The 16303-nt window shown below is 45.0% G+C and overlaps 1 protein-coding gene across 2 annotated transcripts in view; it reads right to left on the reverse strand.

Annotated features, from left to right (window-relative positions):
- Positions 1-16303, reverse strand: part of sdk1b (sidekick cell adhesion molecule 1b) — a 293093-nt gene that overhangs the window by 69335 nt on the left and 207455 nt on the right. The window contains exons 6-14 of one of the 2 annotated variants that reach the window (XM_029246760.1): positions 13681-13707; positions 9763-9874; positions 8571-8761; positions 7669-7752; positions 5287-5481; positions 3054-3170; positions 2287-2454; positions 1612-1714; positions 1135-1308 (exon numbers count right to left, since the gene is read on the reverse strand). In XM_029246760.1, the coding sequence (XP_029102593.1) occupies positions 1135-1308; positions 1612-1714; positions 2287-2454; positions 3054-3170; positions 5287-5481; positions 7669-7752; positions 8571-8761; positions 9763-9874; positions 13681-13707 (1171 nt within the window). The remainder of the gene's footprint in view (positions 1-1134; positions 1309-1611; positions 1715-2286; positions 2455-3053; positions 3171-5286; positions 5482-7668; positions 7753-8570; positions 8762-9762; positions 9875-13680; positions 13708-16303) is intronic. The other variant, XM_029246761.1, reaches the window with a different exon arrangement.

Consider the following 16303-nt stretch of genomic DNA (forward strand, 5'->3'; position numbering starts at 1 on the left):
AAAGATATAACATGCGCCATAATAGCTTGATCCAGTCATTATAGTGCGCTATAATATCACTGGCTGGCCTGAGCTGTAGCTCATTATTCAAAAGGAGATTTAAAAAAAAAAAAAAAAAACAAAATCAATACGAAAATAGATGAGAATAAATAGAGCTAAAGGGCACATTTTTCACACTACTGGTTCTCTATTAGAGAGATTTCAGAGGTATGTCAGTAGGCTTAGGGAAGCACACTGCAGGAGCACCCAGCGACACAAACCAAGGGTGCGAACAGTAGCAGCGGGCTTCCCAGGGGCGTCTCCCACTGCAGGATGTCCTGGGATGAAGAAAGAGCAGATCAGTGCCACTCTCTCCCTCTTGGTGGGATGCACTTGACCAGGCCTGCGTGTTCCACTATAATCGTTCTCACGCAGTACACACATGCACCAGGGCAAGGGAAAATTTACACAATGTCTTATGCTGCTCTGCATTCTTGATCCCAAAAAGTGTTGGAGGTGTGGGGGGGTGGGGTTCTACGATTTCTCCCGCGGTTCCTCTAGACATATTAGTGTCTTCAGGAAATCACTCGAGCCAATTACCTCTGCTCCCCAATCTGGGTCTATGAATTTATAGATGTTAGGTGAGCACAAATGCAAATAAACCAGAAATTGCGTGGAGAGATACTGTAATTATATGAAATGATAATACACATTATTATGCTTTCTCATTTGCTCGTGGAAGAAAAGGATGCTATGCAGTGTTAAACACATGAAATCACTCTTTACTTTTATCACACAACTGACCCAGCAGGAACAGTGAGCAGTTATGCCTGACCTTGAACTTGGGGACGCCAGACAGAGATATTTGCCAGACAGCAAAGTGTGGGGCCGTACCGTAGTGGAAATGAAACACGGTCTTCCTGCAACACTTCGCAGTCTGTTCCATTAGCACTTTCCCAAAAGCAACTTACTGCTAGCTTGAAAGGGACTGTGCATGGCTTTTACAAATTAATAAAATCAAAACAGAGGCGAATGAAGGTATAAGGATATAAGAGTCACAGGTACAGCATATGCAGCATAATAACACTATCAGCTCACAACTGCACAAAATTCATATTTGGTTCCATCAGAGGCAGGAAGAGGGACATTGCTTACATAACTTCCAGGCGAGCGGACTGGGAGTCATTGCCGGCCTCAGAGAGGACGGTGCAGGCGTAGTCCCCGATGTCCCCCGACCACGTCTGGCTGATATGCAGAGAGCCCTCATTCAGGCTGATACGCCCCCCGCTGGTCTGCCTGACCACTGTGTTGTCTTTCTTCCACACATACCTGAGGAAGACAACCGGTTCTCTTTGTTAGTTATTCGGCGAGAGCGAGAAACTCATTGTTGAAACTGCTGCAGTTCAGAACAGAGCAACGCACTCTCACAGTGTTGGGTACTGCACGCTCTCAAAAATACATGCTGTACAGGACACTCTTAAACACTTTGTTTCGAGCAATTACTGTGTACGGAAGCAGGAATGAGAATAGAGCAGGAAAGAAGAATGTAATAATTTTAACGGCACGGCAGCGCACGATTAGAAGGAAGCCTTTTTCGTGTCATAACGGTGAGTACGAGCACTAGCAGCACACCTGATGGAAACTCTAGGGTCATGGGTGGCCCCGCAGTCCAGCACAGCCGTGGTGCCTTTGATGACACGTCGGTCTTCGGGAGCGCGTGAGATGGAGGTGCGACCTGGAACATACATATATAAGGCCACCGGAATTCTGAGTAAAGGACCCCCCACAGTACCATTCTTCATGCCAGACGGCCACATTGAATATTCAGAGATCGGGCATTTGAAAAATTTTAAAGGTATTTTTAAAAAATATGTTCCTCTTCAAAGTTCCCTGGAAAAAGCCTAAAATGTGGTAGATATAAAATAAAACAGATGTAAATGGTAAATAAAAAAATATCTGAAAGAAAGCTCCAGTAAGGGGAATGCATAACTACACTTATTAACATTTTGACCACTTAATTATTAATTTGGCAGCACAACAAACAGCATTATTCAGAGATTTTTCTAGCCAATGAGTGGTGCAATGCACAACAGACTCACTGTGACCACATGTTCTTGCATTGGGAAGAGAGTGACCATGCTCCAAAAAAATGGCAAAAAAAAAAGAAACATACAATTCACACCTAGACTGGAAATGAAGGCACATTATGGGAAGATCTTTATGACAAAAGACTATTTGAGTAACCAGCCTTGTCATATACAGCACAGGGCACAGAATGATTCAGGAACACAAACAAGGACATCTTACTCCAGACAGTTAGGGTTGCTGTGGCACTGATGGTTCCTTTCGAATTGCTGGCAAAGCAGGTATAGTTCCCAGCATCCTGTGGGGTGATGGGCTTGACCTGTAGCCCTCCTGACTCCAGCAGGGAGAAGCGCGGGATCTGGACGGAGCCGCTGGCCAAAATCTGAGAGCCTGGAGGGAAAGAGCGCACGTGCAGCGCTTACTGACCGCGTGTTCTCCGGTCTCGCCCTGAAACTGATTTTGTTAGCACTGTGGAGGGCTCCCTTGGGAACCACGCTGAAAAGGTGGCACTGGAGGCTGACTTATTAGAGGATGCTCCACTGTTTGTGTTTTCAAATACCGTTTCTCAACTGAAAACGGCTCTAGCGATTCCTTAATGGATAAAGCCGTATCTGAATGTGAATATAAATGTGATCTGAATGTGAATTATGCTCTGAAAATCCCTCAAACGCAAACAGTTTTATATGTACAGCATGCACCTCAACAGACAACAAACAATTCTCTAAAAAAATATAGCTGCCAACTTAGATGTATAGGTTTTATTCTCGTTATACATTACGTTACAACCAATACTTCTGCAGACAAACTTATATTAATCCAAGATGAAAAATACATAGAAATGAATTCATCTGCATCATTGGCTGCGTCGTTCATTGTTTCCTTTACAGAATCCCGACACGCTGTAATTACGTAAATGAGACCGTTAATGAAAATGACAGCGTCTTCTCCGCCACGTAGCTCAGGAGCGAGACACGACAGACGGGTGGTACCTCTCCTCCAGACGATGGCTGGTTTTGGGGCGCCGGAGACCTTGCAGGTGAACACTGCCGCGGCCCCGTCCGTCACTGTGATGTCAGAGGGTATGCTTGCAAAAACAGGCGCTACACCTGGAGAACGCAAGAGAAAAATAGCTTTGACACACGCAGCGGATGCTGACGCCGAGAAGGACATTCGGAGAAGCGCAACATTTACATCGTGCCTTGAGTATTTGCAGTGGTGCGAATGAACGGAGGCTTTTATCGGAGAGCTGAAGGTGTGCGCTCTTTTATCACTGGGACCGAAAAGCATCTGCACTGTACCATAAAACAAGCAGGAAGAAACCCGCTTCTTTCAACTGTGGAACCAGTTGTTTTCTTAAGAGACATTTACATCACAGTAAGCACTGTGCGAGCGGTACAGCGTGAGCATCATGCGCTGTGAGAGCAACAAGGAGGACGTGGCAGTGCCTCAAATCAGATCTTACCCTCTCTGCTGTTGACTCTCTGCCATGACTAGACACACACTCAAGTAGATGGGGAGAGGGACTGAAAGATCAGTACAGGTTTGTTTTTAGCAGCGCATCTAACATACTCCTGTGTTTATACAGATGAAGAGGCGCTCAAGAGCTCTCCTAGATCACTGTAAAACAAACAAGACGGAAAAAAGAGCATCCCGAAGACGGGCCGGCTCTTCAGAATGAAGCCGCGTGGACGGCGAGAAGATTCACTGTGTCTTTACCGCATGGACTACTGTGCAGGACAATAGGGATCGCATTCTCGCAGGAAAGCAACCTGCACAATGTGTACTGATGCAAAGTGTTCTTTCTGAAATACAGCGCATGCTTCTAGGATTTTGAACACTATTGGTTCAGCGCGTTTTCATAAAAGCCAGAGATTTCTTTGTAATACAGATTTCGGTGTATTTCACTGCGGTTTTCACACGGAAAAGCTTAAGCAACCCTCGTGCACGGGAAACACTTAGCATTAAGCATTAGGAATGAGCTACATAAACCAAAAAAGGAAAAATCAGATAAATCATTTTTGCAGTAAATCCAAATCACAGTAGGGTTCTGAGATGAAGAGAAGCAGCTTCCCAGTTGAAAAATAGAACTGACTGCTGCATTGCGCTGCGTGTTGCTTATTTATAATCTTTGGTCATTTCTGCCTCAAATAAAGCCAGGCAGGAATGAGGCGGCAGGGGATTTGCTATCATCTCAAGGTTTTAATTAAGTTAGTCAATACAGTGTTTGAGAGCGTGCAATCAATAAGTCACCATTGAACACAAATCAAAGCCACGCAGCACTGTCGGCAAAACATTCCTCTGCAGACAACAGATAACAGGTAGTAAAATGGTTAATGTTTTTCATTAAATCTGTGCACTTCGTTAGGTAACATGTGCTAATAAAAAAACACACACAAAGCATTTAATAGACATCTCACGGGAGCTTGCAGGGAACGGAATACACATGGGACAAAGAAACGTTGACAACAGCGGTGTGTGCAGATAGTACATACGCGTGGGAATGCAGGCTGTCACTTTTTACCTTAGTCTCTCAAAAATAAAATTCTAATTAAACTACTGCTGGTCTATAATTAGATTTTTCTCTCTTTCTGCTGCAAATGAAGAATCAGCTTTTTGTGATGAAACAGAAGAAACTGCACGAGATTCCATAGGAGCAGAGAGCGTTCTGGTTGGACCGAATGAAGCAGGGGCTGTAAATAAGCGCTTTCCCATGCCATTGGAAGGGAAAGACCTCACTCTCCTTCATACGTGGGTCCGAAGAGCCTTTGCAGGATGCAACCGCACAAAGAGCCTTACTGCTTGACCCCCCCAGCCGATGCTTTCCAAGTTGCCGTTTTCTGTTTGCGCACGAGGGTGGCCTTCCCCAGGCCGGGAGCCAGACCCTCCTGGCCGGAGCATGATCACAGCAGCTACTGACAAGTTTCACACATTACTCCAACAAATGGCAACAGCAGTGGGACCTTAAATTCTACTACTGAAATCATTACTGTGGGTACACGAGTTACGAGTTAGGCATTAGGTGAATGCTTCTTAAGCATTAGCTCCCAAGCCCTTATTCAAACACGAAGAGCGATGTACATCTTGAAGGCGACAAATTAAACAGGGAATGGAACCAGAAAAATATTTACAGAAGAATATACAGTAAAAGCCATTAGGGAAATACGGTAAAAGCTCACAATGCCCCATGGCGTGCAGAGGCTAAGCACTCCATGCTGAACTCACTTGTGACGACCAGGTTGGCGTGCACTTGGGCTTCTCCAGCCGAGTTGCGGGCGAAGCACTGGAAGATCCCCGTGTCATTAGGGTTCACCCTGCGGACCTGCAGGCCCATGCTGGGCACCACCTTGTAGCGCGAGTTGTTCAGCTTGCTCAGGGGCACTGAGTCTTTGTACCACTCCAGCCTGGGCATGGGCACTCCTGCAGGAAGATGGCAAGGGAGGCACTTTCAGAAGGTGCGGCATCAAGAAGCGCACTTGCAACCTCAACTGCTACGGCAACGCATCTAGCCGTTTAAACGGATACAAAGATAACGTGCACCGGGTGAAAGCAACAGATCGGCAGCAAGCAAGAGCTAGGAAAAAGTAAATAAACGAAAGAAAGTTATAGAAAATCATGATGAATGTATAAACAAACACTCAGTACAGCACAGGAGGAAGAGTCTCCAGCTGCCAGCTAAATGAGCTAATGTTTCATTTACCCAGCAAGGCCTATTTAGCCTAATAATGTGATAGCCATGCATGCAGAGATTATCATATCTCATGGCATCAGAAGCATTCCAAAACCAGCAGCGCACTCTCACTCACCACATTTATTTATCCACAGATATTCTTTCCATCGTTCTCTCATGAATCTGAGGCCAAATGCATGACAGTTTATCCTATCTTTGTACATACCCCTGAGGGTCCTTAAGTAGTAATTATTTCAATGATATCCCTCATCTCGCTGAATACACAAAAAGGAATTACTGCAACGTTTTAATATGTCAGGAAAACCTCAAAATTAGTGTCATGGCATTTCATTCAAACTAAAAAAATAACACACGGTGATAACAAATACAGTGACAAGTATTCATGAATCTCTACGCCCACAAAAATCACAGTTTAAAAAATAAGATAAAAGATGTTCAATTACATTGAGAGGTGAATTAAAGCCTTAATTCTATTTTGAAAGGAATACACAGATATTTATGACATATATGCATACATGTGTTTTAATGAATGAATGAATAAACACATAAATAAGGGTCTGCCAACCCTTCCAGGGTGTACCCTCCAGCCTTGCGCTCGATGCTTCTGGGATAGACTCTAGTTCACCACGACTTTGCTCAGGAAAAGCATTTACTGAAATTCAGTGGCTGGCTATACGTAACGATGTGAATGAAGCCAGAATACTTATCGTACTTGTAAAAGTTAATTCTCTCCTTTCAGATGAAAAGCAGTGTATACTCTAGGTACACGTTTCATGTTCGATGGCCTGGATTTAGCTGCCCTTTACACAACACTTACTGTGGCCCTAACAAGAAGGACAATCTGTCTCGATAGCCATCTGACTGTGAGGTGGCATAAAAGCAGCCCTCCTTGCGACGGCCCTCATGCGTTCTGGGAAAAGGCAGCGGGACATTTGCGGAGCCTGTTCGCTCAGCAGGCCTCCACTCCTTTCTCCAGCCCCTCTCACTGCTGCTTACTTATATGAAGGACCTCTCAATACAAAGCAATCGAAAAATCAATCTGCGGACATCCTGAGGCTCCTCAGATTTAATTAAACGAGCTCATTGCCTGATTACAAATGGAGCATCGCGGTGCTTCACGTGCTGAAGATGTGAACGCAGGTCTCTCAGTGAGCCGCTGTTTGAATGAGCATACAGTACAACTCTTGGTCTTCTGCAGGAGTACCGCAAGAACGCTTCGATTCAATAGAGAAAGCAAGACGTGTAGCTCTACATTACTGCGTGGCACATCTCTCACATTATTAGGAATTATTATAGAAGCATGGGAATGCCTGTTTTGTCTGCAACTGAAAAAGATTTTATTTCACATATTCATTTTCACACACATCTAGAGGCTATATATGAAGAATAATAATTCAAGACAGCGAATGACACCTTTCTCCAACGGGACCAATTAATAAATCACTGAAAAAACACTTACAACTCCATCTTAACACTGTTCAATGTATCTGGCAAATACATTCGGTACCAGAGCAGTAGCACCGTCATGATTCATGATAACAACATGCACTACTTTGACTCTCAACGTGACTTCTTCTGCTTTGTATTGCTTAGCCAAACACTAAGTGGTCACGCAGCTAGTGGTCCTGGTGGTTCAATCACACACCAGAGGGCATGGGATTCTCGTCCAACACTTGTCAAATCAAAGTGGGTGAAAACGGTCCTCGCAGCCGATTTGCTTGGCACAGAGCATCAGAGAGCTGAAGCAGGGACACAGAGCGCCGCTTTGATGGACTGCCGCATGGGTGTCTGGTGTACTTCAGCTGCTATTTCTAATAAGAGTCAGAAATCCAACCCAGAACTCTGGAGCTGTATTTCACAGCATAGCTCTAGCTAGAAATTCACCAAGACTGGCCCCAGTCATACACACTGCTCACCTCTCGCTTGGCACTGGATGTCAACATTTTTGTCTACCTCTCCCATGGTGTTCCTTAAAGGTTCTGCGGTGAAGAAAGGTGCCTCTGTCAATCAGGAGAAACAAACAGCAATCAGAACAAAAAAATAAGGAATAGATGATATTGTACAGCAACTACGTGGAAAAAAAACATGATTTCTAGACGCTACACAAGAACTAAGGACACGTGTCCGGTCATAATCTCAATATAAAAACGTTAAACATTACGGTTAGTGTGCAACGAAAGCAAACTGCCCCATGAGTTTAAATTGTAAATGATAATCATACTCAGGGCACCTAAGCTTTGTGTGTCAAATGCAGAAGTGAAGCAGAAGAATGCAACATCCGAAATAAGCATATCCTCAATAAAACAAACTGGGTTATATATGGAATGAAGATCAAAGTGACGCAATACCGACAGACTGTCATCCTGGCAAACAAAAGGCAACCCTACTCTTTCAGAAGAACAAATCATTTACAGGCAAAAACATCTTATTTGGATCACGCCGTGTACGAATGCTTACGTCCTGCTTGTTTGCATGTTGCAAATGTTTGTATACATTAAATTACTTCCCAGACAAAGGAGTGAAGCTTGCAGTCTTAATGCCTTGGGACGTTTGTTGCTGCTCATATTATTCAACAGATCGAGGAGCTGTTCCTGTCTTTCAAAGTCAAAATGCCCGAGGTTGGGAATCTGGCTGATTCAAACTATACGATGCATCTGGTTAACATTCGCATTCATAGATCCACTGTAAGACATATATCCTTGTCCTCGACAACACAGTTTGGCGACTAAATTTAGCCGTGGTCATGGCTGTTAGCAGCGTCTCCTCGGCTGCTCCTAGCAGCCGTGCCGGCCCGGCGTACTCCAGAGCAAGGGCATACCTGTGACAGAGAGATGGGCCCGGGACTCTGCAGCCTTGGTGCTGCTGTTGAGCAGAGTGGCCTCGCACACGTAGAGTCCGGCGTCCGCCGAAGTGGGGTTCAGTATGGTCAGCCTGCGGCCGAACGTGCCCAACCCGCTCGACAGCTTCAGGCCGTTCCGCTTCCAGGATAAAGCCAGTTTCTCCACTGGCCTTTTATCAGAGGAAACACACAAAGACACGGTAGCTTTTATTTCACAGGAGCTCAGAGATGCCATGACCCTGGGTTACCACAAAGCACCGCAGTATTTTCCGCTCACTAACCCATTTTGCAAACTGTCCATTTGGATTTCCCTTAGGTTCACACACTTATTTCTGTTTCATTTCAGGAGATAAATGGACAAAGGATTCACAGTGGATTATACCCTTTGTTTGCTGTGCCTCATCAGCGTCGCTATCTGCTCGTACCATCTAGAACATCTGGAGTTATCTGGTAGATTCAGTTACCTAATAGAGTCGCTATAATTTGGTTTCTATAGAGGATATGTCTTCTGGATGGTTCTCTGTTGCACGCGGACAAAATGAGACATTATCTTGACTTTTATGTTTAAAGTGAAGAAAATCAGACGTCACAACACTTTCATTCTCTTGGATATGCAGCACATTTCGGGGCTTCCCTTGCGGCACACTGGTAAACTGCTGTACGATGGCTGGTGAGAAGGTCTTGAGAACACAAAGTGGCCCATAATCCCTTGGGTGGGAGAGAAGGCTGGGGTGTTTTGCCCTTCTCTGCTGGCAGCGACACCTGCGGACAGCTGGGTGCCTGCTCCATCAGAGCCGTGGGTAGAACCCGGCGAACAGCGGTCTGCTCCAACCATAGATGTCGCCCCATGAGGGCTGCAGCTCGCAGAGCTCACAGCACGCACACTGGAGGAGGTGTGTCTGTGTGCAGCCCTCCTGAGTTGGCCAGGTGGAGACAGAAGCACTGGGAAAGTGGCCAAGACCAAGTGGGGAGAAAAAAGTGCTACTCTTTGCTTCCTGGTGTAAAAGGAAAAAATGGAACGCTGTCAAATTATGAGAACACACAGTGCATCTTAATTGTATTCGGTCGCTCCGTTCATTTGCATACTTCATGGTGTCAAGAGTTCCAGATGGGGGGGGTGGGTGGGTGTCTTATGCAGGACCCCTGCTGTGTGACACAAACAAGTACTGACCTCGCATTGGCCACACACTCCAGCGTCGCTTCACTAGCCCCTGCCACGACTGTGGTGTTCTTGGGCGGGACCACTATCACCGGGGCAATGGGCTCAGAGGAGGCATCTGCATCTGCTCATGAGAAAGAGACATGGAGGGACACAGGATGAGACCCGTGCTTCCAACCCACGGACTCACGCCACACACCGCAGCTCAGCCACGCGCACAGTTGCCTGGACAGCCGCAAAACCGCGTGGCTCCGCGGTTACGCTGCAATACCCACATGCACATGCGCTTCGAGGGGCGGGTGTCTCCTCACAAGCCACCTAGCCCGTGTCGTGCGGAAATAGCATTACATTCTAAATGATGCGGCGCGTGTCGGTAAGCGGTGCGATCCGGGCCACTACGAGTGTGTAGTACAGCAGCGCCAGCGTTATTACACCTGCTTTATCACCGAGGTCAAGACAAGCCACAAATCAGATTCAGAGACAGATCCTCTTTCCCTAATGCTTCGGCGTGGTGATAATCGGACAGGCTACAAAAGGATAAACGGGACTTACTGTACGTCACGGAGCACAAGAGATTGTTTTAAGCACTTTAAATTAAAAAAAAAAAAAAAAAAAAAAGGGCGAGCTATTCCAAGTCTCGTAAACCACAAACGCGACGTGCTCCCTGAACGTGGCGCTCCTCACTCGGAAGCGTTATGAGCTCGGGCCTCTGTGTTTTTTAACCCCCCTCATTAACTGGAGACCCCTTAAATGTGCCTGCTCCTCCTGGGATGAAGGGAGTCTATGAGAACAGCAGGCACACTAAATAATTGATAGGCTCCTTGGCAGTGGTCCCGGGGAGGAGACCGGGAAAGGTACAATCTAAATGTTTACTTGTGGATCAATGTAAATCAGCAGACCTAAATGCAGATTGCCAAAGAGCAGCCTGCTCAGGGAACGCTCGGCTCATTTCTACACGATATCGGCTTGAGTGCATGTGGAATGTAATTATATTGTTACTCCTTTTCTCATATTTTAATGAACTTTTCATTATCCTGATATACTTCTTTGATGAGATACTTTCAATGAAAACAACCTCAAGCAACAAGCCTAATATATATTATGGAAGAAACTGTATGACTGTTACCGCAGTCAGTCCCGATTTGTCTATTGGGAAATAAATGAAGAAATAAAACGCAGAGAACTTAACTTCAGATTTAAAGTGGATGTCAAACAAGTTAATTCTTTCATGCTGTCATTAAAGAAATGTATAAAGGTGGTTTATGAAACAGACTCCTTTTCACCTGATTTTTAATATAATAAAGAGAAGACGTATTACATTTTTACTTCGAATATATGGATAAACAAACAAACAAACAAACAAATATTTACATGCAGCTTGAATGAGCTGACAAAAAGAAAATCAAACATGTAAACAAGCAAGGAAACAAAGGACCAAATCTTATGTCTGTTAGTGATTTCTTTTTCCAGATACCTGAGGTTTTTAACTGCTTTTAAAATTTTGCAGAGCAGAAAAAGAATTCTTTATGTTGAGAATACATAAATATTAAATAATTAGCAAAAAAGGCTGCTCAATAACACTTGACAAAAAAAAAAAGAAGAACTGGGGCAAAAAATACAAACATAGAAACAAATAAGGAAACAAAGAGTCAAATATCTTCCTTACGACTCTCATTATTCATTCTGGAAAGCTTATTTCATTTGACTACTTGAACTTAATGAGTCTAACAATAAACAACAGCTATATTTTTAAAGCTACATTAAAGCCATAATAACTTGTCTTTCCCTTTTTAAGCCCACCTTTATAAATTCCATGTGTGTTTTGGTAATAAAATAAAATCAATGTACGGTGCAGTTCTTTAAACCGATGAGCCATTTCCTTCAGCCCTTAAATAAAACAATGTGGTTTCCACACAATACCACTGAGCGAAAGGAAAGCTAGACCAAAAATATATCGTCACAATGAGCTTATTCCTTCTTCAGGGAAGGAACTTGTGCGCTTTAATGTTCTAAGTACAGAGGTTGCGGAGCTTTAGAGTGTAATCTGAAAACCAAATAGTAGGTGGCCAGCAAATCTCAATCCTGCTACGGTCGCATGGATGAACACCCTGGGAACCTCCGGGAACCTAGAGATCAGGTTCCAAGGGTCCTAAATGCAAGCTTCTGTTTCATTATAAAAAACGTCACGGCCCCATGTGCTTCACGCTGTTTTATTGCTACAAAATTACCAAACTGAACCAATAACTGGATCTCAGCAAAAACTGTCAGCTGTACTAGGACGCAATACAGTTGTGCGTTCTGACAGAAGGACAACGGGGTGTCCTGACCTAAGAGCGTCAATGCTAAGAGAGGCGTAGCAGAAATCCCACACCGTCTGGAGCCCGGCGACTAAGGGCACTGAATCTTGTTGGACAGATTAAGGAAAAAATCCTGTATCTACATGAATTCTCGCCAAGATTACAAGCATGTCAAGATATTAAATTTCTCCTATAAATTCGCTCTTCGTGATTCAAGCCTTCAGGCAAATTTCCAGGGTCCAGGGTTTAGGGAGGGAGCATGGGCACAAACAGATTGATGCCAACATGTGAATTTTCAAGGGAGGGTGACTGCGGGAGTGTTATCCACTCTGCAAGAGGATATTCTGAGAACGATGGTGTCTGTGTGCAGTACTTTATATTAGGCTTAGAAACACCACACAGAGAGGACAGAATAAGCGGGAAGAGCAACTTCCAGGCAACGCATGCGTCAGGGCTGTTTGAGGCGTTACGAACATTGTAAGCTGTTGCATTTCAAGTGAAATAAGTTTAATGCCCTTAATGTCGGAAAGGGCCGAAATGTTACACCACATTTCCGACGGCAGGGCTGCTGACAGGGGGCCAGCTATACTGCCTCTGGCCCACCACCCCGGCACCTCCCCTCGCTTCAGGACGGGAGAAGAGAAACCAATAATTTGATCCTGTGCACCAGGGATCTGGATGACTCTGCTCATTAGTTTTCTGTGTTGACAGGCGATGTCATGTAGCATCCTTTAGCTCCAGTAGTTTCATCTCCCTCCACGGAATGTCAAAAAAGCCAAAAATGAGATTCAGAATGCATTATGGGGGAGGAAAAAAAAACATATCTCGTTTCAGGGTCCCTCTGGCTGCTTTATTCTCCAAGGGTCTTGGAGAGACGTGACTGTTTTAGTATATTTACAATAGCTTACAAAAAAACAGTTTTGGGTTCTATCTCACATCTCTCCTTTGCCAGCCTGCACGGCCCCTCCACGGCACATGTGAGAAGGCTTTGGGTATATAGACATTGACATGGTAAAGACTGGCAGAGGATATTCATGGGCTGATCCCTGGGGTTCATCCTTGTCATCCCTTTAAGATGTCGACAGGTATGGGTCTGGAGGCCATTTACACTGCCAACACATTGATTAGCCACCTAGGTAACAACTGCGTTTTGGAGGTCCCTGCTCCGTCTCCCTCTGACTGCTACTAATTGACAGTAGGACACTTTTTTTTAATACAAGCAAGGTTCACTGCTTTGCTTACAGCAAACTGCACATACATTACTGTATAATTTAAAGTGCTACGAGCTGAAGATGGCATGTTCATGCTGTGAAGTGAAAGAACTGTCAGCCTAGTATGCATCTATTAGGATAATCTCTGGTGTTAAGAGAGAAAAGCATGACAGCATACCAAGACTGAACAAATATATCCGCACCAAAGCACAACATACATAAGGAATGCATGCAACAAATACAGCTTTAATTTTACAGCTTCAAGAGTTGAAAGTGCAAAAAAGGGAAGAAAAAAAAAAAACAAAAAACTCTTTATAGAGCCAGCAGATGGAGCTAAAGGAGAAAGCTGTTTCTGGGAGAATGCGGATCAGAAAGCTGTTTTATTCGTGTAGCCAAACTGACTTTGAGCAAAAAGATCTTACCAAGAGGTCCTCGATTCTTCTTGTTTACTGTCCGGCAGCAGAGATAAAAAAAAGAAAAGAGAAGGAAAGACAGCACATTCTGTGACTGAACAAATATGGTGCACAGAGTCACTAACATTTGGAGACCCCTCGTAGATGAGGCAGAAGGAAGAATCTCACCCTGCAAGACACCTCAATACATACACCTTCAAGGATACTGCTTGCTCATGAACAGGCAAGACGCAAGATTGCACGTATACATGTAATTCTAGCCAGATTAACAGTCTACATTAAACATGTAAGATTAAAACACAAGTGGAACAATTATCTTTACCCCACACTGCAGCGTTATAATTTTCATCGGAGGAAAACTTGCAGAAATGAAACCATTCAATCCAGCATGTACATAGAAAAAACACCACTAAACTGAGAGCCAGTGAAAGCTGTGAAAATTCTGAGTGACATCAGTTCTGCCTGAAATAGAATTTGGAAAGCGAGGTGGAAGAAATGTGATTAGTTTACCTGAATCTGTGTCACGGCCTTAATTTAGACAGTGACCTATTACATTAATTCATCTGAGGTGGAAACAGCTAATGTATGCAGGGCAGCAATAACTCTGCTGAACAGAAGAAAAGGAAGTTTGATGAACATCAGACAAGCTGCCAAACTGCTACCGGAAGAGAAGCACTAAAGCCATGAGACACTGAGCACTCAAAGAAGTCAGGACTTCTAAAATGCACGCAAGAATTCCGATGGAAATTCGAGACATGGGGAAGGATTGATGCATAAAGCAAACCATGCATGACTCCAAGACATGCATATTTACATAAATGCTTTGAGACACACAGAGAGAGGATGTCTAGTTGCATATTGGTTCATTAGTTCTGGACATAGGTCAAACAGAGAGGATAAGCCAAGGGCTGAGGGTAAATTATGCTTATGAGATTTTGAGTCATCCTGGCACAGCCATGGGATGCGTATTTTCAGAAATTTATTCAAAATATGCAGACATAACCAAATTGTGACATAACAAAAAAAAAACTATGTAAGGGACATGCACACTGCAATGTGACAATACTACACAACAGATCACGGACTTAGAGTCAACATCAAATATGACCAGCAAGTGCATACAGCCCAGATTATGGCGATACAACACCGCTTGTCCCTGGACAACGAGCGTGGATCCTGCCGGTTTGGCCGTGAATCTCTAAGGTTTAGGTAACACAAAGGGACACAACACCAGCTGTCATGAGTGAGAAGCCGAGAGTGCTGCAAATCAGAGGACAGACATCTTCAAGCTATGGGTGAAGAAGTCCTTGATGAGGAGTGTCAGAGACCAAGAGCAGAACATTGTGTTATGTACTCCACTTTGCAGATATAGTGCATGACGGGAAAATAAGCTTGGAAAGCGATTGTTTACAACTTGCATGTTTCATGCATTTTCAAAGGGGAAAGAATTATGAAATAGAAAATCACAAATGACTCAGAGAAATGTTGACGAAAAGGTAGGCGTCTGTTATTTCGAGTTATACCCTGAAGAACTGGAAAACACCGGCTCTATCTGAGCGTTTCGGTTTGGGTCAACAGATCCCAGCGCTGCTCCGCACAGAGGAGATGAACCCCAGAAGCGGGACTGGGTCTCAGACATGGCAAATAGAGACGGAGAGCCCATTACCAGAGAGGAGCGGCAGGCCCAGTCTCCGCGGCACGTCTCAGTGTCCCTGCGGCTCTGTCCCTGTCGCGCCCCGTCATTGTTATTTTGCTAGGTGAACCAGGATGATATGCCTCTTTGTTTGCCCATATCCCAGACCTTGCCTCCTGGGGGAGCAGGGGGGTGGCGATGGTGTTGGGGTGGAGGGGTTCGTGTGGGGCTGGCGAGCATTCAGTCCTCATTTAGGAACCGCCTACATAAATACAGCCGCACAGGGCGCACGTCCTAGGGCTGCGCATTTATTTCAGAGTACTTTCCCCGCGTGGATGATTTGTATTCATGTACTCCTGGTTGTTTATCCAGCGCCGCGAACCACCCCGGCGGCCCCGGCCCAGACCCCGTCACGGCATCCCACAGCTCGGCGGCTCACTCGCAGCGACGCGGCTCCAGGCGAGCGGATGTCCATCCCGACTGAAGGCCGGCTAACGTGTCACTATGCGTTTGGCTTCAGACGGCTAAAGCGCGGCGAACTGCGTTCGACCCAAAGTCCTCTTCGGAACGCCGTTTTCCCGCACGTTTCTCCTGTTCTCCGGCAAGCGCGATGCGAGGAAGCACCTCTGTTTTATGAACTCCGCATACTGAGAAAAACTGCGGTACAAACTCAACAGACCTTTAGTCATTCGGAAGCCCTTTAGGGTTTAAACACCATGCGGCCAGATTGTTTTTCGCTCTAGTGGAGTCTTTTTAGAAACGGGTTTGTGAAGCACGAGGCAGCTGAAATCACTGCAGAGCACAGTGCCCCCCTACCCCTCGGTATCCATATTTACACGTACTGTACAACTGCACTGCTCCACAGATATACAGCGAGGCAGTAGCTGAAAGACACTGCGGAGGGGGGGAGCGCCGAATTCTGCGAACAAACAGCCTAAGCGTACGACAACAACGAGGATGATGAGAAAACAGCTAAACTTCCTTATTATAACTGTTTGT

Source organism: Scleropages formosus, chromosome 20, assembly GCF_900964775.1.
Source record: "Scleropages formosus chromosome 20, fSclFor1.1, whole genome shotgun sequence".
Classification (NCBI taxonomy): Eukaryota; Metazoa; Chordata; class Actinopteri; order Osteoglossiformes; family Osteoglossidae; genus Scleropages; species Scleropages formosus.